This window comes from Alosa sapidissima, chromosome 18 (assembly GCF_018492685.1).
Source record: "Alosa sapidissima isolate fAloSap1 chromosome 18, fAloSap1.pri, whole genome shotgun sequence".
NCBI lineage: Eukaryota > Metazoa > Chordata > Actinopteri > Clupeiformes > Clupeidae > Alosa > Alosa sapidissima.
Genome location: NC_055974.1, coordinates 9,158,041 through 9,184,688, shown reverse-complemented (window position 1 = coordinate 9,184,688; position 26,648 = coordinate 9,158,041). Strand labels below are relative to the sequence as shown.

The 26,648-nt window shown below is 45.6% G+C and overlaps 1 protein-coding gene across 3 annotated transcripts in view; it reads left to right on the top strand.

Moving 5' to 3' along the window:
• The first annotated feature begins 357 nt into the window (after positions 1-357).
• Positions 358-26,648, top strand: part of LOC121690461 (meiosis 1 associated protein) — a 32,287-nt gene continuing 5,996 nt past the window's right edge. For 2 of the 3 annotated variants that reach the window (XM_042071042.1, XM_042071043.1), the window contains exons 1-8: positions 1,141-1,242; positions 3,529-3,791; positions 4,430-4,642; positions 8,011-8,191; positions 20,676-20,879; positions 22,463-22,628; positions 24,204-24,345; positions 24,658-24,870. In XM_042071042.1, the coding sequence (XP_041926976.1) occupies positions 1,191-1,242; positions 3,529-3,791; positions 4,430-4,642; positions 8,011-8,191; positions 20,676-20,879; positions 22,463-22,628; positions 24,204-24,345; positions 24,658-24,870 (1,434 nt within the window). In that variant the 5' untranslated portion in view covers positions 1,141-1,190. Of the gene's footprint in view, positions 453-1,140; positions 1,243-3,528; positions 3,792-4,429; positions 4,643-8,010; positions 8,192-20,675; positions 20,880-22,462; positions 22,629-24,203; positions 24,346-24,657; positions 24,871-26,648 lie in introns of those variants that run through there. The other variant, XM_042071044.1, reaches the window with a different exon arrangement.

Below are 26,648 nucleotides of genomic sequence, written 5' to 3'. Positions count from 1 at the left end.
TCACATAGCCATATTTATTCTGCTCAGTCTTATCTGTTTCTGTTATTCTGTTCATATCACATAGCCATATTTATTCTGCTCTACTATAGCCTACACTGCACATATTTATATCTAATTTATATAGGCTATTCTAAAACACCTTTTGTAAACCAACTGCATACTACTGTCTACACTGCACTATGTTTCTTGTCCTGATGCACCACCTGTCTATACTTATCACATTGCACTTTTCTGCTTTTTTGCACTTCTGGTTAGACGCAAACAAATTGCATTTCGTTGACTGTGTTCTACTTGTACTCTGCACAATGACAATAAAGCTGAATCTAAAATGTGCATTGGAGACTAGCCTCTAGTAAATGATATTAGCTAGCATAGCTAGCTATCCTTATCTTTCAAAGATTTATGCACGCGCTGCAAAGTGCAAAACGCGCTAAGGCTGGATCACTTAACTTGTAAGTATGAGTAAATCATAACTGAATGATTGGCTAGATCAGTGGCTGTACGTGTTAAATACTTATATTAATTCAATACACATAGACTAGGTTAGTTCTCAGAGCTACTCACATTTGTCAGGCACGAATACATGATAACTCCATTTGGTAGAGTAACGTTAACGTTACTTCACAGCTATCGTTAACGTTTCTACTCTCGTTAGCTACTAAGTTATCGTTAGCCTACTGCCAGGTAGCTCTCCTCTTAATTGAATAAAGACCTAAACGTTATAAAGTACAGCAAATAATGCTTTACCGACCAGCTCAGTTGAACTATTTCATCTATAACGTGTAGCTGCTAGTATTATGCGGTCGATGTGAGAAAGAAGCTTCTTGAACCTGTGATAGCTGGATTCGCTTTACTGTTCTCAGTATGGCTTGATGTCCAAGCCGCTTGATACTAGATAATGTGTAAACTAAGCTGTGTTATTAAATTCAGTCACACAGTGCGAGTGGTACATTCGTTACTCCTTGATGTCATTCTGTAGCCTGGCGAGCCAGACCCATATTAAAATGTAGGGTCTGGGCACTCACCGTTGCAACTCTGCCATCAATCATTATGTTAAGCCCACCAAACGACTCTATACACGAATCCGGCGAGCGTTTTGTGTAGGCTGCCATCTTGTGGCGACGCCATTACTGAGCTGTAAACAAACCTCCGTGATAACGCACCTTCAATGACAGCTACAGCCAGGCAGTATGGCTTGTTGGGTTGATGATGTTAGACAGTGGCCTCCGGTCACAGATGAAGGTACAAGCGATCTTACAGATTATTTATGAAAATAGTTTAGAGTAGAGAATGAGGAAATAAAGACACAATTGGGACTAGGTTGATATTATATCTACTTAACTACTGTAGCTAGCTAACGTTAGCAATAACTATGCTAGCTAGGCTACCTAACGAGGAAACTATACAAATATCTGTCAAGTTGGCATGTTTTCCCACTCGACATTATAAAATAAGTAGTGAGACAGTCGTAAATCGCGGGCTGTTATCCCAGTGGACACAACCAATCCAATATGGTATGTAAACAAACCTCCGTGATAACGCACCCTCATTGACAGCTACAGCCAGGCAGTAGCACTATGGCTTGTTGGGTTGATGATGTTAGACAGTGGCCTCCGGTCACAGATGAAGATACAAGCGATCTTACAGATTATTTATGAAAATAGCTTAGAGTAGAGAATGAGGATATAAAGACATAATTGGGACTAGGTTGATATTATATCTACTTAACTACTGTATCGATAGCTCTAACGTCAGCAATAACTATGCTAGCTAGGCTAGCCAACGAGGAAACTATAACAAATATCTGTCCATTTGGCAACAATAAATAAATAAATGGATATCAAATAAACGAATTCATGTTTTTCATTTGTGACCATTGTTTATCTAATTTTCACATTTCAAAAGGAAAGGGTAAGGTACAACTAACTGCTATCTGTGCAAACCGTATGGTAACGTTATCTACCAGACAGGGGCAGTCGACCCAGGGTATTTTGTGTCTCACGTTTTTCTTTTGTTCCAACTGGTAATTTTATTGCTGCTATTGGAACAATTGAAAACGGAACATGTTTTCCCACTCGACATTATAAAAGAAGTAGTGAGACAGTCGTAAATCGCCGGCTGTTATCCCAGTGGACGTAACAAATCCAATAGGAGGCACGGGCGTAATGCTACCCAGCGACAGCTCAGTAATGGCGCCGGCTTACTTCTGGTAGTTTCGCCGGATTCGTGTATACACGATTTCAATGACCTGATTAAGTTTCGATTTCTGGAGCTCACAAGCCAACGGAGAGTTGCTAGACTAGCCCTGTCAGCAAATGTAATTACGTACATTTAGATTTCTAGGCTAGTCATTCTGACCCTTGGCAATATCATGCCATGTCAGAAGTATTACAATAAGATAAGTCAAACTTTTTGATTATCCAGGAAAGAAAATTAAAATACTAAAATGAATTGGAGGGTAGCTTTTCTATTAAGTCTGCTCCATCATCCAAAGCCTTGGCTTTCTAAATCAGTGCGCTTGATCATCTAATGACCCTCTCAGAAAGGCAGCAGGCTGTTTTTCAAAGACACAATGTCCCCTTTTGTCACTGGCGCCGCGTTAAAAACAGAGGAAAGGCTGGAAGCACTGAAGGCTTTAGGACATCAGCTCACTGAAAGAAGCCTCTTGTGAAGTGGGATACTATTGATGAGCGAATTAGATTGCTAGGAGCCCTAGCCCCATTTTAAACAGTTCCCCTGCCAAATCTATGCAATATGCCTTGAAGTGACTGAACAATCTCATTCATTGTTGGGCTCTATTGCCGCGTGTGAACTCAAAGGGTGATTTCAGTTCTTCCCCTGAAAAACATCTTCCCTTTCATAATCCCCCTACCCTGAAATAGGTCTAATTTGTTCCTCTTTTACCTTAGCTGCTTTCCCCATGCTGCATTAATCTCTGATTCAGACAGGTGTGGGCATTGGGTGTGACTATATGATGAGTAACCCATGATCAATCCAGCAACACTTCCTGTATGACCACCATTATCTCTTCCCTAGATTGCAACACAAAACATTTCCACCTTTCCATTATGGTCATTGTTTGATCAGGGTGCAAAGGCAGGTGTTGATTTCAAAAAGCGCCTGTGTCATGCATTGTGTCTCACTACTACACTTCCTTTTGCAGTCGAACATGAGTACATGGCTTTGTGTTGAAAAGGGGGATTTTTGTATGATTGTGACTTGTCTGTCTCATGGACTTCCCCCATGGCTCTAATTGCATCAATGAGGTCCCATCTCACACCATGGAAATGACCAACATGTTTAGCAACGTGAAAAATGGTGGAGATGGTCTTTCATCAAATGTAATTAAGCCATGAAAAGTAATGTACTACAGTTAACCCATGTCACAAGGGAGCAATTGAATGTTTATTTCAATGATACACAACTATATTTACGACCTTCTTTTTAGCGCTCTCCATTCATTTATGATTATACATTGTCAGTAAAGGGAAAGCAACACCTATTTGATTTATTCATTGTGTTCTGTAGATTTTCACAAAACAATGAGTGTAAGAAACAGACCTGGCTCGTCTCCCATGCCGGCTTGTCAGCCCAGTGCGTTCTCCCGGCAGCCGCCTCGCGTGCTGATTGTGGACACCTCGCCGCCCTGGTGGTCAGAGACGGGGGCAATTTTGTGCGAGGCGCTCGACAACTTCTTGACGCTGGCCAGCAGTCTGGAGGGGCCCAGCCGCCTGCCTTTGCTCAGTGTCTACGCCGTCAACCTTCAGCAGGAGTGCCTTCTGCCTTTTGTGGTATGTGTGTGTACAACTCACACGTGTCTGTGTGTGTGTTTGTGTTTGTGTGTGTGTGTGTGTGTCTACTCACACGTCTGTCTCGTGTGTGTGTGTGTGTGTGTGTACTCACATGTGTCCGTGTGTGTGTATGTGTGTGTGTGTTATGTTTTGATATCACTAATATCATGCCGACCCACATTTTTTCCCATCAGTTTTTGTGCGATGAGTAATACATGTTGGACATAGCATTCCCAAACAAAGCAAACGGTTTACAGTAGGCTACACTATTGCATCACTGCACTGGAATGTGGTGAGACGGAAACTTCAGTTGTTAATGGAGATAAGTGAGGATCCTCAGGAATAGGATAATGAAAAAGGGGGTCAGACCCAGACACTGGCCTTTCACACAGTGGCGTCTGGTTGGTCCACTGTGAGTTTGTTGTGCATACTTTTTATAGCCATGCAAGCCAAACCAAGCCATACTTCTCCCCCTCTCTATCTTCATCTGAAGCCAGAAAGATGGAATGGAATGGTTATTTCCATAAGAGGAAATGCCATTAAGATAAAATAATCCACGCAATAGATCTCTCTTTCTCTCTCTCCTCCCTCTCTCTCTCTCTCTCTCTCTCTCTCTCCTTTATCCCCCCCTCATGCAGCAGGTGAAGGGGAACCTGGTGCGCCTCCGCCTGTGTGTGGATGAGCTGCGCTCTCTGCCCGGAGAGGGATGTGTGCGGCCCCGGGGGTTCCTCCTCAGACGCGCCGTCCTGGACAGCCTGCAGCAGTACAGGCAGTACAGCAGCCACCACGTCCACGCGGGGAGCGGAGGCGGCAGTGGCTCCGGCAGCAAGGCAAGCGGCACCTCGGTGGAGGTGAGATCTTCAGCCCCCACCACACTGTCTGTTTGCAGCTGGGTTTCCCCTCACAGTGTCAGGTCCGGTTCCTATAGAACCCATAGGCACAGCTTGCAGTGTTAGGCTTTGGGGAATACAGGGCCCCGAGTTGGAATGATGGGCAATGTGCAAAGTCTTAAGTCTAACTAAAGCTAATTTAATAACTAGGCAAAATTAATTTGCTAATTTAACACCATGGGCAATAAATTAAGTGCAAACAAACATTGAGAAGTTGCTCAATGCACCCAAATGCAGCGAGACAGCTATAGTTCATGCATGACAAATTTGTTTGTTTTTGTTTGTTGACAGACTTTGCCAGCCTTGTAAATTAGGGCCCACAGCATTCATTAAATCACATGCATAAGATTATCACACAGAGTAGCACCTGCCAAGCACTTTCTGTTTCAGATGATGTTATACTTTCATCATATCTCATATTCAAGTTCAAGTACTTTATTGTCATGTGCTCATAAGAGGAATTATAAGTAATGAAATTCTTGTGCTCAAGAGCCAGTTCAACTGTAAGGAAAACATTAAAAGTAGTAAAAGTAGTATTAAAAAGGTATATTGTGTGTGTCTATAGGGGTATGGTATGTGTGTGTGTGTGTGTGTGTGTGGGGGGGGGGGGGGGGTAATAGGGTTTGTTTGTATACAGTCTTGTCATTGCTGCAGTTCCTTGTTGTGTTTCCAAGATATTGTGTTCTCGAGGGGAAACGGAAACATTGTTTAGTTATGCCAGCTTAAGTTCTACTTCCATTGCCCACTCTCCATTGGTTTGTTCTGTATAATTTAGGCCAGTGTTGGATTCACTGGGTTGCATGGAAGTACAATGGCAACAATATTTCTGGATGGCTTGCCATAATGGTTGTTGAAAACTTCTTCCTGTGTGGAAAAATAAGCTTATATTCCTCCAGAATGGATTCTTCTTTATCTAAGATGCATCACTATGAGAAGATTATATTTCACACCACACTATAATGACCACACTAATGTAATTTCGTTTGTTCAGTGCTCTGAGCCTAAATTGTATGTGTAGGCTAGTATCCATATCCATATTGAATGTTTTCTTCATTTCAGAACAACAAACTCCAGGTCCAGGTTCCTAAGATACCAGGACTAATTATAGCATGAACTCTATAGATCTTTTTGAAGACTTCAATTACAGTCCACATCATGCACATGTTCTATACTATTTTCATCACCCGCCCACTAAGCTAACAGCAAACAGTGTGTGGTCTACCGTGAGAGATGAAACCTATACAGACACACAGACATGTGCACACATACACACAGAGAGAGAGAGAGAAAGAGAGAGAGAGAGAGACATAAACATGTGCACACATACACACACACACACACACACACACACACACACACACACACACAGACAAACCCAGGGCTGGCACCAGCCATGCATGTTATTCACATTCCCGTCTCCTCCAGAGTGGATGGCAGAGTGTGTGCTTCTCCGCACCTCGAGTCATGTGCTGAGAAAGACACGCTGACAGTAGCCACACACGGCCGACCGGGACAATTTGCTTCACAGCAGGCCCCATTAAAGGAAGATGGGGGAAAAAAAAGATGGCATTCTTTTTCTTCCTCTCAGCAGAAGACTCCATAATCAGATGTAATCACATTGCTCAGACTCTTTTTTGCTTGGGCCTTAATGGGATTATAGGTGCATTTGAAGCCACTGTCTCTGCTCATTTACAACAGGGCTGTTGGGGACTGTGATCTCCTGTAATGGTTATAGAGGGAGAATTTTTTTTTCTCTCTCCTTTCTTCTCTGTATGCCAGCCAGCTGAAGGGCTCTACGCTGTGGCGTGTTTGTACATGAAAAGTGTGATTTATGGGGCAAACCTAACCCCCCCCCCCCCCACACACACACACACACACACACACACACACAATCCCCTTCCAACACGGCCGGTCATGAGACTGGGATTAATAGGCGGCATGTGGCTATTTGAGCGTGATAGACCTGCTGATATGAAACGCGCAGGGAGGTCGACTCGGGTGGAGAGTGGGGGCTTGCTGACGAAGGCTGGGTGGAGGTGATGGCGTAAGAGCTGGAGTTTTTGCAGCCTTGGGGGCATTGTGATGGAGTCAGGAGTGGAACAGTTTCGTGCAGGCTGGTTGTGTCTCATCGTTAGGGAGAGGTTCTTGTCTTGTCCCATTACATCCTGTCTGATTCCGATTTACTCACCTTCTCACCAGGTGTCGACCTTGGGCTTTTTACTATTCTGATATTTTAGAGAGCCATTACAAAGCTTTAAGGATCGGCATATAAATTAATGATTTGTGATGACATGCTATTAGTTCATGTGCCCTTAAGGGACTGAAAGCATGACTGGCAGTGCTGATGTCAGGCTTCGCCGGTTGACCTGCTGTAAAAAGGGTGTGTGTGATTGCTGGCAGACTGACAGCAGTGCTGTGTCTGCCTGAAGGTTTCCTGCTCAGTTCTGTATTCCCTGCAGACGTTGTGTGTGTGTGTGTGTGACAGGAAGACTTTGTCATGCAATTGCGGTCATGCCTGGGGCCCTGGACACTTTCCGAATACAATTTTGCTCTCCACAATAATCTACACAACCATAAAAATAGCTGTTTTCTGTCACCTTGGATTCAGACTTTGCCACAATGTAATGGGTCATGAAACAAAAACCGCACACATCACTATTTAGGAGAACCCAGGGATGGAATCAAAACTGGACCAGATGACACAACCTCAGAAAGTCTCATACTGTAGTTATACTTGAGATACTTGTAGTTATACTGAAATGATCAAGGTAACAAGAGTGATGTCTTTAGCTGTGTTTGTTGTGATGGCTAAATCACTTTAGGGAAAAATAACTTCATCATGCAAGAAACAAGTTGGCCAAAACAACCTCAGAGGTCATGACCTGAACACATGACCCAGTCCCCTGACCCAGTGAGATGTGAAGGAGTGAGCACACTTTACAAATACTACCACTTTGCAGTAACAATGTTAGAGTGAAGCGCTCTAATATCTTTGCTTGGCAGGAAGTGCTGTGTGGGTGTAAGATAGGTTGCCCTTCAGTAGTGTTACAAAATTGTGAGGCACTCAGGGTATTAAATACCTTTGACTCATTCAATATGAAATTAAAACAAGCCTACGTTTTTCAGCCACTGTGGCCTTCATCTGGGCCTTCACAAATACTTTAACAGTATCTCCCCCCATTGCACGGTCAGTGTTGACAGATGCCCTTGTTGACTGAATGAGAGTGACTGACGTAAACATCAGGCTGGTCACTACGTCCACGCTGGTGTTCCTCATCGACTAACGTCATTATCAGGCTGCTCAGTACTTCCACACTGGTATTCCCCAGGTGACCGTGATGACCAGTCAGCCGGGCCGGGCATTGATGCGTGAGCTGGAGGCGGGGCTGAAGGACTCAGAGCTGGGCAGCCTGCGGCGCCTGCTGGTGGTGCAGATCTCCCCCCAGCAGCAGCCGATGGCCGGGGAACAGGGATGGACGCCTGACGCCCCCTCGCCGGAAGACTCGGAGGGTAGGCACCGTACCAGCAAGGGCTGGCACCTCTCCAATATCTCTGTGCTTTGTTTCTGCTGCCTTAAAAAACTCTTTCAACTTTTTAAACCCAGCTCTTTATTAGAGATTGTGTGTGTGTGAGTGTATGTAGATAGATAGATAGATAGATAGATAGATAGATACTTTATTGATCCTCAAGGGGAAATTCAAGAAATGTGTGTGTGTGTGTGTGTGTGTGTGTGTGTGTGTGTGTATGTGTGTGTGTGTGTGTGTGTGTGTTGGGGAATCTATTTGTAATGGATGTCTGCACTGTGAGTTTCTCATCCAATATTGAGAGACCACAAAGCAGAATTACTTGTGGTGAAGAATGTATTTATTCAAGTCACAGCCAAATATGCCACTACACACACACACACACACACACACACACACACACACACACACACAACACACACATGCGCGCGAGCTCGAGCGCGCGCACACACACACACACATGCATAAACAGACGCGCACACACACACACATTCTGGACTTTTAGAGGTGTGTTGCTTGGTTTATAGTTTGGCATGGGCACAGTCCTAGTCCCCTCAGCACCTCCCAGCTCTACCCATCATGGTCCCGAGGGCCTATAAACACGTCCAGAAACCTCTGAGCAGCAGACTCTGGAGGACAGCAGCCTGAGAATCACACCACGCAGACTGAGTGTGTGTGTGTGTGTGACGAGAGGGGAGGAGACAGCAGCCTGAGAATCACACCACGCAGACTGAGTGTGTGTGTGTGACGAGAGGGGAGGAGACAGCAGCCCGTTCTCAGCCCCGCCGCTGCTGCTGCCTGTGTTAAAGGTGTAATTAAGTTCAATTAAAGCTCTTACGTAATTACGTTAATTAAAGTCAAAGTGCGGCAAGTCGCATCCGCGACTCAACCCCAGGGTCAAAAAAAAAGAGGACTTGAGGTGCCCGTCTTTCTAGAAAGCAGGACTAGCCTTAGAAAATGAAAGCAAAAATAAGGTCTGCACCCCAAGACGTCTCTCAGCATAGTAATTTAGCAACACACCACGGTAATCTTACGCTGTAACGTTGTAGTCATTTTGGGTAATCAGAAGGAGGCATGTGAAAGAGAGGTTCTCAAGAGACGGCACATAGACATAACACAGTGCAAACTGTTACTGTCTGCTGTCTGAGTAAGTGTGATCATACACACACACACACACAAACACAAACAAATACATAAACAAGAAGGTGCCTTGACATAAACAATGGAGATCTCTCTGTTACCAAGCCTGGTTCAGGAGATCTCTCACTCTTGACAGGTCAACGCTCATTGAGGAGTTACAGGAATGTTGATGATGTTGGGTGGGTGTGAAGGGGTTGGGCTGGGAAATATGTGCATTTGCTCCCAACGCCTTGCCAACACTTAAGAATTCCATGGATACCACCCCCCTCTCTTTTCTCATAATTTATTTACTTTAGCCCTGGGAGTGTATTGGGTCAGATGGAGCAGCACTTCTTTTTCAAAGGGCCAACTATGGCTGTCCAGTAAAACTCTCTCTCTCTCTCCCTCTCTCTCTCTCTCCCTCCCTCTCTCCTCTCTCTCTGTATCCTCTGGCTGTCCCCTCTCCTTTGTCTCTTCATCAGCTCTCTCACTGACCTTAAAACAAGCCCATAACCTCCGTGGCTCCACAGCTGCTGCTGGCTGCTGCTGTGCCTCAGCCAAAGTCATCAAAACGTAGATCCTCACGTCCCACGTCTCTCACTCAAACTCATCACTGCATTTGCCTACAGAACGCCATTCCAGGAGTATGGGTCGTATGGTGATGGCCTTTCATTAAAATACCTTACCCCTAGTCGCGTGGAGAGAGGGAAAGGTCAGTTATATAAGCCCAGTGATTTTTCTTTAAATGAAAAGGTCTCTCAGTGGCCTGTTCTGGAGTCAGCCAGACAGCTCATCTGCCTCTCAGTCTGGTGCTGTTTCCTACTGGGCCGAGCGCTTGGCTCGGAGGGCCGGGTTCCCTCTCGCTTGGCTGGGGCCAAGGCTGCGCTGCGCGGCTCTTAAGTACAGGCCGGGTCAGACTCTGGAGACGAGCCCAGAGCCGGGGTGTCCCTGAGGTCTTGCTGGATACCTCCACACAGCCGAACATACCGGTATGCGCACACACACCCACACACGCTCACGCATACTGTAAGCACACACACACAGTCACACACACTCTCTCACACGCAATTCACACGTCATCACATGTAGTCAAAAAGATACACATGCTCATACAGACATAATCTATTCATGCAGACAGACACATACACATTCAGAGAAACTCACACTCATGCATGCATGAGATAACATACTGTACATTCATGCATGCACACACAAACACACACACAAACACACAGACACACACACACACAAAGTACATTTGCAGGTGCTGATGCAGCCTCTTAGCCAGTTCTAGTTTGTCTGCCAAGGTAACACCCTGACCTACATCCTGTTTTTACTAGAAAGCCTCTTGTCCTGAGAAGTGCATTCCAAGTGATGGTGTGTGTGTGTGTGTGTGTGTGTGTGTGTGTGTGGTATCTATCTCTGTGCTTGAATGCTCATGTATATGTATGGGTGTGTTAGTATGTTTGTCTGTAAGTGTGTGTGTGTGTGTGTATCCATATATCTGGACTTATGATGCGTGTGTATTATGTTTCTCCAAATTTGAAGTGCACTGTGCACAGGAAGAGGGGATTACCAGAGAGGACAGCTGAGATGACGACTTGGCCTGTTGTCCCTCTTGCTGTCCCCTGTGACACGTGGTCAAGTGTTAAATCAGCAGGCTCCAACATGGAGCTAATTACACTTAAGCCCTGGCCTGCCTGTATCTCAGGCTTGCATCAGCACAATGTTCCAACCCATCTCCAGCGAATCACGGGATTACCCCCCCCCAAACCCCTCGGGGGCATGCCGGTCATTTTGATGCAGCCACATGTGTTTCGTCCTACCTGAGATTAGTGTAACCAGCATTGTGGATTCTAGAGTCTTGCTGCATTGTTGCAGCCTGGAGCAGTGGAGTTTGGGTAGCATGGTGGCCCATCCAAATTGCTTACATTAGCATGTCATTAGAGATGGATGCATATAGAATATGCCTAACTCAGCCTAAATGTAGAGGATTCCTGATTAATTAGACCAGGTGACCTTTCACCCTCTTACTTGTTCTGCAGTTTAAGTAGATTAGTCATTATGAATGCAAGACATGGGGGTAAAGCACCGTGGATTTGATTGCCTTGGCATTATTTGCAATCATTGCATGTGTATGTATGTATGTTTGAAATGTAGAAGTTCCAATTCAGTAGACATATTCTTTTTGAAAACCAGGACGTTTCAAGAACATGCCCCATATAGCTCTTGTATGTAATGTATGTACACATACATGTATAGCTCAAAAGATAAACTTGTACATCTTGGCTGGGTATAACCATGCAGTGCATTCCCATGTGCCCATGAGAACAGTGACATTAACATGGTCCTGTCGCAGACTTGTTTGGCCAAGTAAAGTGGTGTGTCCATGCGTGGTGCCTTGTGATCTCCACCTCTTGTGATGTGGTGGAGAGTGTTTGGCCAGGCAGTCTAGACGGCCCGCATCTTGTTCCTGTATCTCGTCTGTATTAATCTCCCCATCTCGCTGCCCCCTCCAGAGCCTCGCTGGCAGCGCCTCTCTCTCTTCTTTGAGGTGGCAGATTCAGGGTGGTGGTTTTGGGAGGGGTGGCGAGTCGCCGCCCGTACACCCCCCACCTTGCCTCGTCTCTCTGCTACCCCCCTCCGTCGCCATCACCATGGTGACGGTGTTTCAGGCGGCCTGGGTAGCACTGTGATGTGAAAGGCAGGAGCGGTGGCGATAATTTTTTTGGGCTGCCTCAGAGGAGTGGCTGCTCAATAAGAGACTGTGTGGTAGCGATGGGGCCACATATCACCAGCCGTCGGGTGCAGAGTGAGAAAGAAAGAGACAGTGGAGACCGTAAAGTGAGGCTGAGCCAGACAGGGTGAGAAAGAGAAGAGATGGTGGAGACCGTAAAGTGAGGCTGAGCCAGACAGGGTGAGAAAGAGAAGGGAGAGTGGAGAGAAAAGCAGAATGGATAGACAAGGCCAGGGGATGAGCGATAGATCAGGAATACAGACACAGGAGGAGTGAAGAAGTGAAGAATAACGAGTGAAAAGAAAGGAAAGAGGGGAGAAGGGCGGAAGGGAAAGGTGGTGAAACTTGGCAGCGGAGTCGGCATTTAGAGGCTGAGTGTGCCTGTGTTGGAGGCAGCAGCATAAACAGGGTGATAATTGGTGCACATTAGTAGCTACAGTATGTGAAAATCGAAAAGATTCATTCGTAGCTTGGGCGTGTGTGTGTGTGTGTGTGTGTGTGTGTGTGTGTGTGTGTGTCTGGAATTTTTATGTGCTGCTGGTATACACATATGCACCTGTTTCACATACACTCAATTCCCCAGACCATTAGCCTCAGCAAAATATCTACCCGGCAAAACATTCAAACTTCAACAAACTTGCTCACCCTAGAACGGACTCAGACACTGACAGACTAAACACGGCAGAGAAAAAGATAGTTTATGTTAGGTTTAAAGTCCCCAGTGGCCTCTGTCTACGCTTCCCACCTCGTCATCCTCTCAGCAGATGTTGGTTAACTCTTCTCCTCTCCACGAAACCCGCTGTTATATGAGACACATGGGGATCGAGTGAGAGAAAGCGCGAGCACACCGGAGAGAGTGATAGACGGCACCTGTCTGCCGGTTTTCCTCTCGGCGGTGTTCCGGTAACACCTGGCCCTCGCCGCTTATGAGACTCCCATGACAGGGAGCATCCATCACTCGAGCTCTCCAGACGCAAGCAGGGAGGGCTGCTCTGGCACAGGCCAGCCTGCCTGTATGCCTGCCTGTATGCTTGTCTCTCTGTCTGTCTGTCTGTCTGTCTGTCTGCCTGTCTGACTGCCGTCTCCAGCTCCAGTAGGGGTCATCTCAGGATAGCTCAGCTCCTCCCACAGGCTTCCTGGAGCCCCAACTTCAACAAGAACTCTTCCCAAGTTCAGTAGGGGTGAATACATTTGATACAGGCCTGGGTGTTGTTGCACTGGAGCTTATCAGGCACGTTGTGTCTTATTCTGAAATAGTGAGGGTTTTTTTCTCATGGCAAAACATTCATTGGATTTTTTTTTTACAATGGGGAGGGGGGGGGGGGTAAGGGGAAGGATTTTGTCTTGTGTTGTAGGTTTTTGCTGGTCGTCAAGATTATCTGTGAACTAACGGAAACTGGTTTTGAGATTAAATTGGGAATGTTGTTTTAGCTTTTTCTCTTCATCTTTTTTAGAGATTAAAGCTCTAGAATCCGTACTGCGCATCGAATCATCATCATGTAGCGCTCCCCATTGGAAATAGGTCATTATAGATTAGTTTGGACTAGATTAGACTACGTTTGCACTGTTTGAGCCCTGACTAGAGCGGGTTAACTGGAGGTGATGTAATGTCTTCTTGAGAGATGGCAGGTCAGCTTGGTGGACATTAATCATGGCAGGATGACTATTTCACACCACAAGCTTTTCTTACATCGCTGCATATCAACGGCTTACGCTAATTACACACGCCCCCAAATTAATTATCCAAATTGCTCTCCTGGGGTGGAATCAAGAGACGATTAAATCCGCTTTTGGGGGGAGGAAAAGGGGGCCAGTGGCAGCTTTTAGCCGCACTTACAAACATTGACGGGGAATTGGGGAAAGGGAGCCGAATTGGAGGATTGAGAATTAGAGACAGAGCGTGGAGGGAGAGTGGGACAGGGATGGGCAGAAACAAAGAACGCCTGAAATCCAAACAGAGAATGTTGAAGGGTTGGTGATGAGCTGCAGGAAACTTGACAAAAAGTGAGTCCAGAAACTAAGTGAGCACAAGAGGATAAGAGAAGGGAAAAGTGTCGCACGAGGCTGCGGTCGGCTCAGCGAGAGAGAGAGAGAGGTTTCAGAGGACAATAGCATAAAACATCACTTGCCTCAAGGCATTCTGAGCGACCAGAAGTGACACCATAAAAAGCCTTTCATCCGGGGGAGCATGGCTGATCACCCAAACATGACTCATCACGATAAAGCAATCTGAGAGGGGACACAATGTCTCCACTTTTAGCATCCCATGAAACGCTTTGAATCTGGAGCAGGAGATGAAAGGAATATCCGGCGATACGTTTTGAAAATGGTCATGCCAATTATGGGCATGTTTAGCTCACTGCCTCATAAACCAAGTCTGTTTTAGTTTTTGTTCCCCTTACAGAACGATGATCGCTATGCGAACTCTGCCTCTCGTCCTCTCAGTAAACTATGCTGTGTTTATGTGCAAGGTGAAATACTGTCCTCTAATTTTCTGCAAGCTCCCTGTCCTAGCTTTGTACAGTCGCCCCCGAGGTGGACAAAGCAGCTAGCCTTCACTCATAATTAATGGGATCGCACCAGTCCCCTGCATTGCTCTTAGCAGGCAGAGATAGTGTTTGTGTGTGCAGCCTCAGCCAAATTCATCTGACACGCTGCAGGCTTAAGCTTAGGGAAATCGTTGCTTTGTTGCAAGTCTGGTTTCCCATTATCTCTTGGCTTAAGGCTAAGGTAAACAGATCCTCCATTTTAAGTATGTCGGGCAGCAGGGCCTTTCTCTAAATGGAGATATTGCTCAGGCTGTTTCGCAGCAGTACATCGGCCTACTCAGTGGAGATAAAGCACCTCTTTGAAACCAGAGATGATGGATGGGTGTGTTACGTGGAGAGAGGGAGAGAGAGAGAGGAAGGGATTGAAAGAAGAGACTGACATGGTGGTCCTTGCAAACTCTCTACATCACTCAGTGTGCATTTTCTCAGGAGGATTTGGGCCCGATTATGCTGTTTGAGGGATTTAAGAGGATCTCTTCCTCCCTTCCCCTCCCTCGGTTTCTCTCTCCCTTGTCTCTCTCTGTCTCTCTCTCTCTTTCTCTCTCCCCCTGAGTTTGAATCTGTGCAAAAAAGAGCCAATAAAGCCCTTAGCTCATCTCTTCTCTCTTCATTTAATGGAGATAATTTTTTTGGTACAAGATAGAGGATTTATGCTGGAAATAGCTGGATATTCATCACAGACGTCAATGCCTTGGCAGTCGTCCATGTTTGATCCGAAACCTCAATAATGTTTTTTTTTTTTTGGCAATGCAGCTTCATCTGGAAAATGGCAAATGCTTTGACATGCAGTCAGACAGTGGTCGTTCCAAATCCTGTAGCGAAGCATCTCTTTCAGTCCCTCTTTCCCCCCTGACCATGCCAGAATGAGAACTTTATAATTGGTGTGTTATTGCAGATTTTAGAATGTTTCCATTGTTTAGGCAGGCTGTGATAAAGGTTGATTAAACTTGAGAGGTTCCAGAACCCCCTGTGTTATTTTTCCAGCCAGCACTGGAGTGGGGAAGCAGGCCTCATCAGGTCCATAGTTCAGGAAACAGCCTCCTGCTGCAGCTAGAGGACAGGGGGAGGTCAGACTCTCTTACGAAAGCAAAGCAGAGACAGGTGTGTGTCCAGGTGAACATCACTCGCCACCGCTTAATATCGCTGAGCTCTGTGAAACAGCCTTTGTCCTGCTGCCTGCACCATGCCCTCTCTCTGTCTTTCTCTCTCTCTCTCTCTCTCTCTCTCTCTCTCTCTCTCTCTCTCTCTCTCACTCTTATTTTCACTCTCTCTCTTTCATTCTCACAGTCTCTCATAAAATGAAATGACACTTTAGAATTCAGAATAACAGCTTTCTTTGCTGCAAAGCTGCTGGTGAATTTTTTGACGGTTTTGACGTTCCGGGCACATTTTGTCTGTTCACCTGAGCGCTGGACACATCCCCATGGGCTAAAAGCTTCCCTGAGTAGCCCTGGCTTCTACAGCATATTGCTGGTAATGGAATCAGTTTGGCCTTACTCCTTCCTGCTCTGCAAGTATACATGGAGCTCATCAGGGCCTATTATGGCCTCTTGAAAGGAGAAGCTCCATCATCTTTGGCAATCACTTTAGCCAATCACCCATAATTCATTCACTCGTTTCTCTCATGAGCTATATGTTCCTCCGGAAGCTTTATTCTATCTGCTGGCACCATCAGGATGAGACCCGAAGCATTATTATTCCCAAATGAACCCGTGGTTGGGTGGTCAGTAGAGTAGCCCTTCTCATCGTCCCAGAGACCACACAGTGATCACATGACAGGATGTGAGATACAGACCAGCAGAGTGTCCCATCACTGCTGATTGCAATCTTCTCTGTGCTCCTAGTGGGAGAATTGGCTCATATATCACAGATGACAGAAGTTGCCCAGGAACTGTTGATTGCAGATTGGGATCTCCATCTTGCGTCCGAATGTCATCCAAAGATGGAGGGTCTGATTGTGACCAACTCCATCTCCTTTGTGCCAGCGCCATCTGCCACTGTATATTACAACAAATATTTTAATGCACGGCAGCTGACAGATGACACTGCTTTAATGGAATGATATTCATTAATGTTTCCATAGAATACTATATCAGTATCATGGAATTCCAATAGTGCCCTTCAGTTGAACGAGTCAAGTTATGTGCATACCTTAACTTTTCAGTTCATCGTGAGAGTGAGAAACCCTCTAATTATCCACTTCTCATAATGCTTTAATTTTACGCAAGAACAGGCCAATTCTTTGAGTTACAGCAAGCTATCGCATGATGAATGAACCTAAATTTATATCATTAATTATCACAAAGTTAAACTTCCCGGTCTTGTCACGCGTCTGTAAATATCCCTGAGTGGAGGAAGTCAAGCCCTAATGCATGAACGCTTCTGTACTGGGATTTGTCATGGAAAAGTAAATAAGAGTCTGAGGAGCACTTTGGGAGACAGGTTCACAGAGTCCATGCCAGGAAGTCAGAGCCATCTCAGTCCAAGTACTTAGTCCTGCTAATGTGAGGGAAGAACTGACCTTTGTTTTAATTTTCTCTTATATTTGGCTATGATGACTCACTTTGACTGGACAAAGGAGGAAGAGGATGGTAAATGTTGGAGGGCTTGGGGAGATTTGTGCGTGGGTCAGGTTGGAGAAGGGTGGATGATAATTGGATTTAATCTCTACTTGCTGACGGGCAATATGGGGGAGATCGGCTCCTAAGCCTCCACAGGTCTGACCTCACCTCTCCCCTCCCTCGCTCACGCCATCTGTGCGTCATTTACAGTAATCGTTCACACTTTTTTTCTGTCTTTCTCTCTTTTTGATGGGAAGCCTTAGTGTGATAAGGAAAAGCACAGTGGATTATGATGGGACTTTTTAAGCACTTAAGCCCATTATATCATTGACTTCCGTAGGAGTATGTATGCGTCAATCCCGGATGCTAATTTTACTCTTACACACACATTGTCATAGTACTGAGATTCAGTTTGACTGAAGTGGCCTGCAGAATCTGAATGGTTTAGCACTCATGCAGATTGCATCATAGACCATCTGGCATATACTACATGCCATAGAATGCCCAATGCTAAAAGAGTTATGTGAATTAAATTGAATGTAAAGATAGAGTGTAATAGAGTGTAAATTAATTAAGAACTTAGTGAAGATCAGATTCACTTCAACGGGTTGCTTTAAATTTGCTTTGTTATTGATTGTCACATGCGCCCTGTACACAAATAGAACATCCATTAGTCAATTAATGCTTTCCTTCCTTTCTGTAATTGATCAGTGGACTTATTGATTTCACCTTTTTTTTAAATAATACTGACCACCTGAACTGCTTGTAGTGCAGTGCACAGAGCACCTCCAGTTGGTCATAGCACATGTGGAACTTCTCTCTTGTTTGTTTTTGCGATTTGCAAAGCAGTGCAATATGAGCTTGATGGTGTTTTAAGCCCCCACCGTCCACTTCAAGGCAGCGCTGTGGCCGTCGACTTCAAGGCACCTAACCCTAAACTTAACCCTAACCCTTGCCTAACCCTAGTGCTTTCCATGCAGCGCTGCCTGGAAGACGACGTTGGGGGCTTAAAACACCAAACAATATGACCAAACACCGCAATATGATTTGCTGAAAACCATTAAGCAGGTTGCTCTAAATTAAGGCTGCGTGATTTCGTTTTTGACTGTAAATAGGCTTGGTTGTTGATTGGCCGCTGTGTGGAATCCTATACCTATAGCACTGGAGAGATGTTTAATTCCTAGTGCTACCTAGGTACAGGTTTCACTTCCTCAGCAGTGACGAAAATGAGTTTAACAGTGAGACAGAATGCTAGCCCATCCCCTCTCGTGTGGTAGTTTAGTCTAGTCATGTGGTCAAATATTTGAAATCCTGTCTCATTAGACATACTGACTAGACTAAACTACCACATAAGAGAAGGGGTGGACTGGCATTCTGTGCTACTGTTGAACTCATTTTCGTCACTGCTAACGAAGTGAATTAGACGCTCTCCGCCCTGCATGGTCCCCTGCTCTGGACCAACACAAGTTGCAAAGGAAGCAGCGGACTTGAACAAGTCAACCTCACACACTTATCGATGAGATACCTAATGCTGGAGGACAAGTCACAAACAGCCCAAGCTCATCAATACCAATCTACAAGTGTGCGTAAATCTCCAGCAATGAGTCACGTTTGACTTTCAGATCTGCTGTGGGGAGGATAGCCTGACCCCGGCCACTAATGACCAGGAAAAGCAATTATCTGGAAGAGGTATCACGTGATGTCCGACCCACGGCTACTGTCTCATCTGCTAGTCCTCCCCTGACACTTATTGTCAAGAGTGAGATCGATCTCCTAGCTGTCTTTTTTTGTCTAGTTTTCCTTCATCTGCACCGCTGTCTTTCTTACTTTGTCTTTTATTCCCTCTCTTTCCACCCTTTCTCCATCTCACTCTTTCAATCTCAGTTTGCCTCTCTCTCTCTCTCTCTCCTCTCCTCTTCTCTCCTCTCCTTCTCTCCTCTTCATTTCTTTTTCTCTGTGTGAGAGGGGGCTGAGCGATTGAGCCTGTCCCACTCGCTCCCTCTAGACTGCAGCAGGCCCTCATAGAGGAGGATAAATAATTCACAGGGAAAGGTTAATGTGGAGGCTGCTCCCTTTCTCTCTTCCTCTCTCTCTTCCTCTCTCTCTCTCTTCTCTCTCTTCCTCTCTCTCTTCTTCTCTCTCCTTCAGCAGCACTTATACTCTTGTTCAGGGCGGCTCTAAGCTGCTCCATCTCTTGGTGCCCGGTCAGGCTCTTTGTGTTGGTAACAGAACATGACGGAAGCAATGACACTGAATGTTCCTTTATAGAGTGTTGACCTAACCTTGTTGTGGGGGTTCACCTGGGTTATATAACTCTATAGGCTTTAGAAAATGGCACAGACAGACTGCATAAAAGAGGAGATTTTGCAGCGCCGTTTTGACAGTTTTTTTTTTTGTGCCATCAGCTTCGTCAACTAAATTGCCAGTTTCACCTTTTTGCCTTTTTGCATAAAACCTTTTAAAAGCAATGTGTCTGGCAATGTGCCATGGACCTGGCTCTGAGAGATGACACCAAACTTAAGAAATAAGTGTCAAAGGTTTTTTTTAATTTTCAGCTGTATGTTGACCCTATTGCTCATTCAAAATATACCATTAACCTCTGTAGCCCTCTATTAAGAAAGCACTGAATATGATCATTGTAAGAAACTTTTCAACGCAAACTGTGCTATAGCTTGGTGAGCTAGGAGCGCAGCTGGTGGCTGGTGTTTTATGCCCCCAACATCGTCTTCCAGGCAGCGCTGCCACCGCTGACTTAAAGGCACCTTATCCTAAACCTAACCCTAACCCTAACTAATGCCTAACCCTAGCGGCTTCCAGGCAGCGCTAGGGATGGGCATTGTTAAGAAATTATCGATATCGACGCCATTGTCGAGTCTGCTTATCGATGCAATTCCTTATCGATTCCCATATCGTTAGTGGAATCGTTAACGTGTGGATGTGTACGATTCCGATGGATCAGAACGTTTGGAACCGGTTCCTAACCGATACCTGGAACCGATTCCCAAGCCTAGGCTGCGCTGCCTTGAAGACAACGTTGGGGGCATGAAAGTGAAACACCAAGAAAAGAAACCAGATGGTGCCAGTCAGCTCTGGGATGGAGCAGTGGCCCCCTCTAGTGGCAGAGAGTAAAACTGTCCACCAGGTTGAAATGAGTTTAGAAATGGTCCTGCCAATCAGCTATGACTGGTTATACCATACATTTGCTTATTTTAACAGTTGACATTTATGCTATCTACCCATCACCATATTTGCATAATTGCTATCACTTTCCAACTGTCCAATTTCTTTATGATCATTCTCTTGCTGTCTATCTAATTAATCTGATAAATGTCAAAACATAATTGCCAAACTGGGTACAGGTGAGTATTAGGAAATATAAACCACATAGATAACTCTGATGAGATAACCCCAAGGTACATCACCTAATTTGTTAATCTCTCTCTTCCTCCTCCCCCCCCACTCTCTCTATCTCTCTCTCCCTCTCTCTCTCCCTCCTTCCCTCAGAGGGAATGATGCTGATGCTGGGCACAGAGATGGACCTGCAGGTGGTGGAGAGCAGCGTGGTTGCCGTGGAGAGTGTTCTGAAGGCGTGGCTTCACGAGCAGGCGGGGGAGCGGGAGCATCTGCACCTGCTGCTGCCCCGCGTCCTGCAGCACGCCTCTAGCCCCGCCCACGCCCACGCCGATGGACCCCGCAAGCCCAGCCCCAGTACTGACCCTTTCATGTCTCCACTGATTAATTTCAGCTGTAGTTCTACACACCCAGCCCCAGTGCTCTTTGATCTTTATTTATTTGTTTAATGTGTTTACTGTGTACCTCATACTGTTTGTTGTTGTTGTTGTTGTTGTTTGTAGAGTATATGTAGTATCTCTTTCCATTGATTTTATTTATATCTGATACATACATTCTGTTTGTTTTGTCTCACTCTCTGGCATTCAGCCCAGTCTTGCCTCCTCTATCTTTCTCTTTGTGTTTTCCCCTTTTTAACTCCAGGGAGGTTTTGTTTTCAGCACAGGTTGTCTGTTTGTCTGTCTGTCTGTTAGCAGGATTATGGGGAAAATGACCCGGCGATATTTATGGAACAGAAATGGAAATGGGTGGAAGGGTGTAGCATGGGCCATGGAAGAACCCATTCAGTCCAAAACAGTCCAAATCCCGTGGGCAGATGCCCAGTTATGTTTCACTGTTGTTAACACTGCGAGGGCATTTGGACATGGCGGGGGTCTGTGCTCTCTTCATCTCCTGCTTTACTGCAGATGTGTCCATGTGCACACTGTTGCATCTGGGCCATATTTAGTGGATGGATCTATAATACAGTAGTCCGTGTTCTAGGTGTCACACTTCAAGTTTGCGCTTCATTGTTGTCATTGTGTAGGTCTCTAACCTAGTCAGGTTACTATACAATGTGTGGCACGCTTGCGTCTCCCACAAGCCAGTGGTGCTGTGATATTGAATCTGGCCTCATGCTGTGTAAGATGAATTAGGCTTGGATATTAATCTGCCACTGGTGGAAATCCCCCCACCCACCTAATACACAAGGAATTTATCACCTTTCCTGTGTAAGTTCTTATATTTGTTAGCTGTAGATATTGCTTAGCTGTTGAACAGACTGACCACAAATTGTTAGTTGCAGTTTCTGCCATTAGCCAGTAGAGGCTCTCATATTCACACATTGTAACAGTCAGTGGTAAAGCAACTAAGTTGCTCTCAGTGTGTGGACGTACTGTTACCAACTTGGACAGCCTGGCCAGTAGGCGAGTGATAAGGAGCTAGAACACAGAGCTACCGTGGAAACAGCATGTGCCTCTGCAACGACTGCAGAGCGTTGTGACAGAGAATGTCCTGACTGTCCTGAACTTGGTACATAAAACCCGTCTGTGGGTATGCATGTGCTTTTCTCTCACGTTTTTTTTGTTGTTGTCTCTATGTGTGTGTGTGTCTGTATGTCTCTGTGTGTGTGTATATGAGGGGTAATAGCGTGTTCTATGTTCTGTTTTGTATTTCTGTTGTGAGTATGTCTGTGCTAACAGTATTTTACTTTTCTCTTTCTTTTCTTTGTATGTTCACATCTCTATCTGTTTTAAGGTGTGTGTGTGTAGGCTATGTGCGCATCTTGCTTTTTGCGGGTGTGTATTCCATGTAGAGTATATTCAATTGTGTGTACACGTGTGTGTGTGTGTGTGTGTGTGTGTGTGGGTGCGTGTGTGTGTGTCTGTGTGTGTGTGTGTCTGTGTGTGTGTGTGTGTGTGTGTGTGTGTGTGTGTGTGTGTGTGTGTTCTACTCCCCTGCAGTCTGCCTGAAGTGTGACATGCAGGAGAGGCTCCTGAGCCCCAGCCTCCTCCCCAGCGCCTCCGCCCCGCACCTCGCCACCAAGGCCGAGAGTGTCCGGGACTTCCAGCCTCACGGCAAGGGCCCGGCCAATCACAGCCCCCCTCCGCAGAGGCTCCGAGTCGTCAAGTAGGTTAGGTTGCGCTCTGACACCAGCTCACGGCTAGCGCTAACGCAACCCCTTGCTAGTGGGTCTCAGTCTGGCCCCAGGCCTCACTGGCACATGGAAGTGTAGCATGAATAGCCTCATTCATAGGATTCCTTCCATATCAAAGGCAGGGCCAGCAGACCAGATAGCTTTATTGTCAATAAATGTTGTTGTGTTTCTTGGTCCGTGCTGGCCGCTAACCCACAGTGTGGTTAACTGAGCCTGGTGTGTAGAGTAACAAAATGATCTGCCCAGGGAAGGTAATAAAGAGGCCCATTCCACACAGAGAAAAGTTCCTTATGCAATGGCAATGGTGACAGTGTGTGTGTGTGTGTGTGTGTGCGTGTGTGTGTGTGTGTGTGTGTGTATGTGTGTGTGTGTGTGTGTGTGTGCATGCGTGTGTCTGTATGTGCGTGCGTGGGTGTGCGTCTGTATGTGCGTGTGTAGTACTGTGCGGACTGTACTGCACTGTACATGTGAGAGGCATGCCAGACATAGAGGCCCTTTGTCCATATGTAAAAGAGAAGACATGAAGAGCTTCAGAGATGTTAAGTGCCTTGACAACGGACTCTGTTCATAACAACAGCCTTCTAGCCTCGTGCCATCCCTCTCTTCATCATAACCCCTCTACTGAGAAAGAGAGAGAGAGAGAGAGAGAGAGAGATAAAGTATGGGAAGTATGGGAGATAAAGTATGGGCAATATGGGAAACATATTCAAATTGCTGAAACAAAGAGCCATTAATGGAAGGATTAAGAGGGAGCCATAGAAGATGAAAGAGGAATGCACTTAAGGAGAAAAAAAGACATGTTGGAGAGGCCCTGGTATAGAGAAGGAGATTAAAATGTTGCAATAGGGGTGCAATAGAATCAAGCAATGTGGGGAAAGAGGAAGGAGGAGTGACGGTGTAGCACAGACAGGCAATGAGACAAAGTGGGGAAGAGAGAAAGAGAGAGAGAGAGAGAGAGAGAGAGAGAGAGAAAATGAGAGAATATGAGTGACTCAATCTATGCAAAAGAGCATGTTAGCAGCGATAGCACTTCCACTCGGAAGAAAGAGGCACTGAGGCCTGTGTTTGCAGCAAGTCCACCAGCAGCAGAGAGCGAGAGAGAGAGAGAGAGAGAGAAGAGGCACACGGAGGGTGTGACAGTCACTGTTTCCTCTCCTAGGTGTGTGTGTGTTTTGCATGTCCTTTGCATCTATATGAGGTCTTCTGAAGCACTTCTGAAATATAGACTCTAGTGGATGGATGCAAACACAATGGATAGTGTCATAGTCTCCTTTTAACTGTGGGTTGATTAAAGACTTTTGTTATGTCATACGTCTCTCTCTCTCACTTTACATCATGCGAGTCATGTGACTCATGGAACAACACATAACACATACAACTGTCTAGAAGTTTTACCATGATGTAACTGTGTGTGTGTGTGTGTGTGTGTGTGTGTGTGTGTGTAAAACCCTTGAGGGTGCGGATCCATAAAACATAAAATGGCCTGGAATTGTTAACATAACTTCCCTATGTGCATGTGTGTGTGTATGTGTGTGTCTTTGTTATAGGACCCTGCACGCAGATGGAGTGTGTGAGTCGGTGCTGTACGGTCTCCCTCTGATCATCAGGCCCACCATATGCTGGCAGCTGGACTGGGACGAGATTGAAACCAACCAGCAACTCTTCCATGCTCTCTGTCACACGCTTAGGGTTAGTCCATGTGTTTGAGCATCTCAGAGTGTGTGTGGGTGGGTGTGTGGGTGTGTGTGTGGGTGGATTGATGAGGTAAAATAATCATACCTGAATCTGTGACAGGATGGTGTGTTTTTCACGTAGCGGTATGTGAATGATGTTATGCAGAGATACCTGCAAACTGTGTGTGGAAAACAAGATAATAGGAAGAGCCTCTGAGATAGAGATGGATGATTGTGTTTTGAACAGTTTATGTATGTGTGTGTGTGTGTGTGCGTGTTTGTGTGTGTGTGTGCGTGTGCGTGTGCGTGTGCGTGTGTGCACTTGCAGGAGCGTGAGTGGTTCCTGCTGGTGCGTACAGAGCCTGCTGTGGGGTCAGCGCTGGCCTCCGTGGCGTCCGTCTCCACTTACTACGTGCTGCAGCCCTCTCCCTCACTCTCGCTCCTGCTGCTCAAGCCCGTGGTCACCCAGGAGCTGCTGCTGCCCTGCAGCATGCCCGACTCAAATCAGGACCCCCCGCTCAGTGCCCTCATTACTGTGGAGGTCTGTGACCTCCTCTGCCCTCTCTCTCTCTCTCTCTCTCTCTCTCTCTCTCTCTCTCTCTCTCTCTCTCTCTCTCTCTCTCTCACACACACAGACATTATCATGTGGATAGTCTATCAACTAAAGGCCATCTAAATGTTAAATGGCCATAGTTTCATACCCTGGGGTCTAGGGGTGTAAAGATTAACCGATACGTATCGGTATCCGTTTTTAACGTGTAAGATACGGCTACATCGATACGTGAAGCCTCGTATCGGAATAAAACTGAAATGAACCGGTCGTTATATCGATTTACATGTTACGAATCGGTTCACAACCTTTTCTGCTCGCTCAGACTCTCCTTTACGTTGCAAGCAGCGCATTCATCCCACTTCCGGTTTTGAAACTACACGTGGCACGGATTTGTGGGTAATGCAGTTCGTTTTGGGCTAAATTTATTGCCCAAAATTGTCAAAGGACTTCTTTACCCATACATCTACTGCAACTTAAGCATGTGACAACTCGCAATCGGTCGTTTGTTTGACCAAAATCCAGCGCGAAATTAAACACTTACTGTAGCATTCCTAAACGGCAATGATAGTCTGTAGAGTAGCCTTACGTTTGATGAAGGGATTTCCTTAATGTTAAAGAATAATTTGGCCCTTGCTGCTAAAACTATGCACAAATTATTATTATTTTGTTCATATTCACTCAGACTTGGAACAAAATAGGCCCAGTTCATTGCTATGTAGGCCTATTTTATTCTTGTAGGCTAGGCTATATGAGAAAAGGCCAAGATTGTCTTAAGCACTGTTTTATTTTATTTTGGTATTGTCTTACCTCAACAATAGGCTACAGCTCCTTGAAAACAATCAGATATAACTCTATAAATCTATAAAGTCTATAAAAATGTATTTGGTTGTTGTGTTTGACTGAAATGTAGACTATTCTTTTTTCATTTCAATACAGTATATGATACAAACCTCAGTTTAGATAATCATATTCACACATTTGTTTTTGCCTAATTGACATGACAATGATAATTGATAATATAAAAATAATGTGCACCTTAAGCACACGATAAAAAATCTTTCAGAATGCTTTCCATTCTTCAACTGCATCGAATTGCATCGAATCGTATCGCATCGAATCGTACTGAATCGTTTTTTATGAACATGTATCTTTTCTTGTATCGAATCGTGTCCATGTATCTAGATGTGAATCGTATCGTCTTTTACATGAGAGATTCACACCCCACGCAGTCACTTATCAAGGACCTGACCCAGAAATACGTGCTGACCAAGGACAGGGTTGTCACGTACTGTATCTCAGTCTGACATTCTCACACCCACACAGACCACTATCAGCATTTAGGCTCTTTATCATGTGCATGCATCAGTTTTCCATTCATTTCTCTCACACACATATACGCATTATAAGTTTATCATTTCTCTCTATGACGTACACATACACGTGAGCGCACATGCATACACACACACACACGCGCGCGCGCGCTGAGCTCAAAGCTCGGTTTGCGTCTGCTCCCACCACCCAACCGTGACCTTTTTTCCATCTGAAATTACCCCAGCAACAGGTTTGCATTTGTTAATCAATCAGCACGCCTTTGTTCCTGTCCCCTTTTGTTAACCACATCTCTCACCCCAGCATCAACCTCATTAATCACAAGGGGCCTGAACTTTAATGCCTGCGTCAGTCGAGTTCACACATCGCGCCGGGCCATCCGAGACCTTTTCACTGGCGTGTAACATGCCTGCCGGCCACCGTGGCTTGGAAACGTA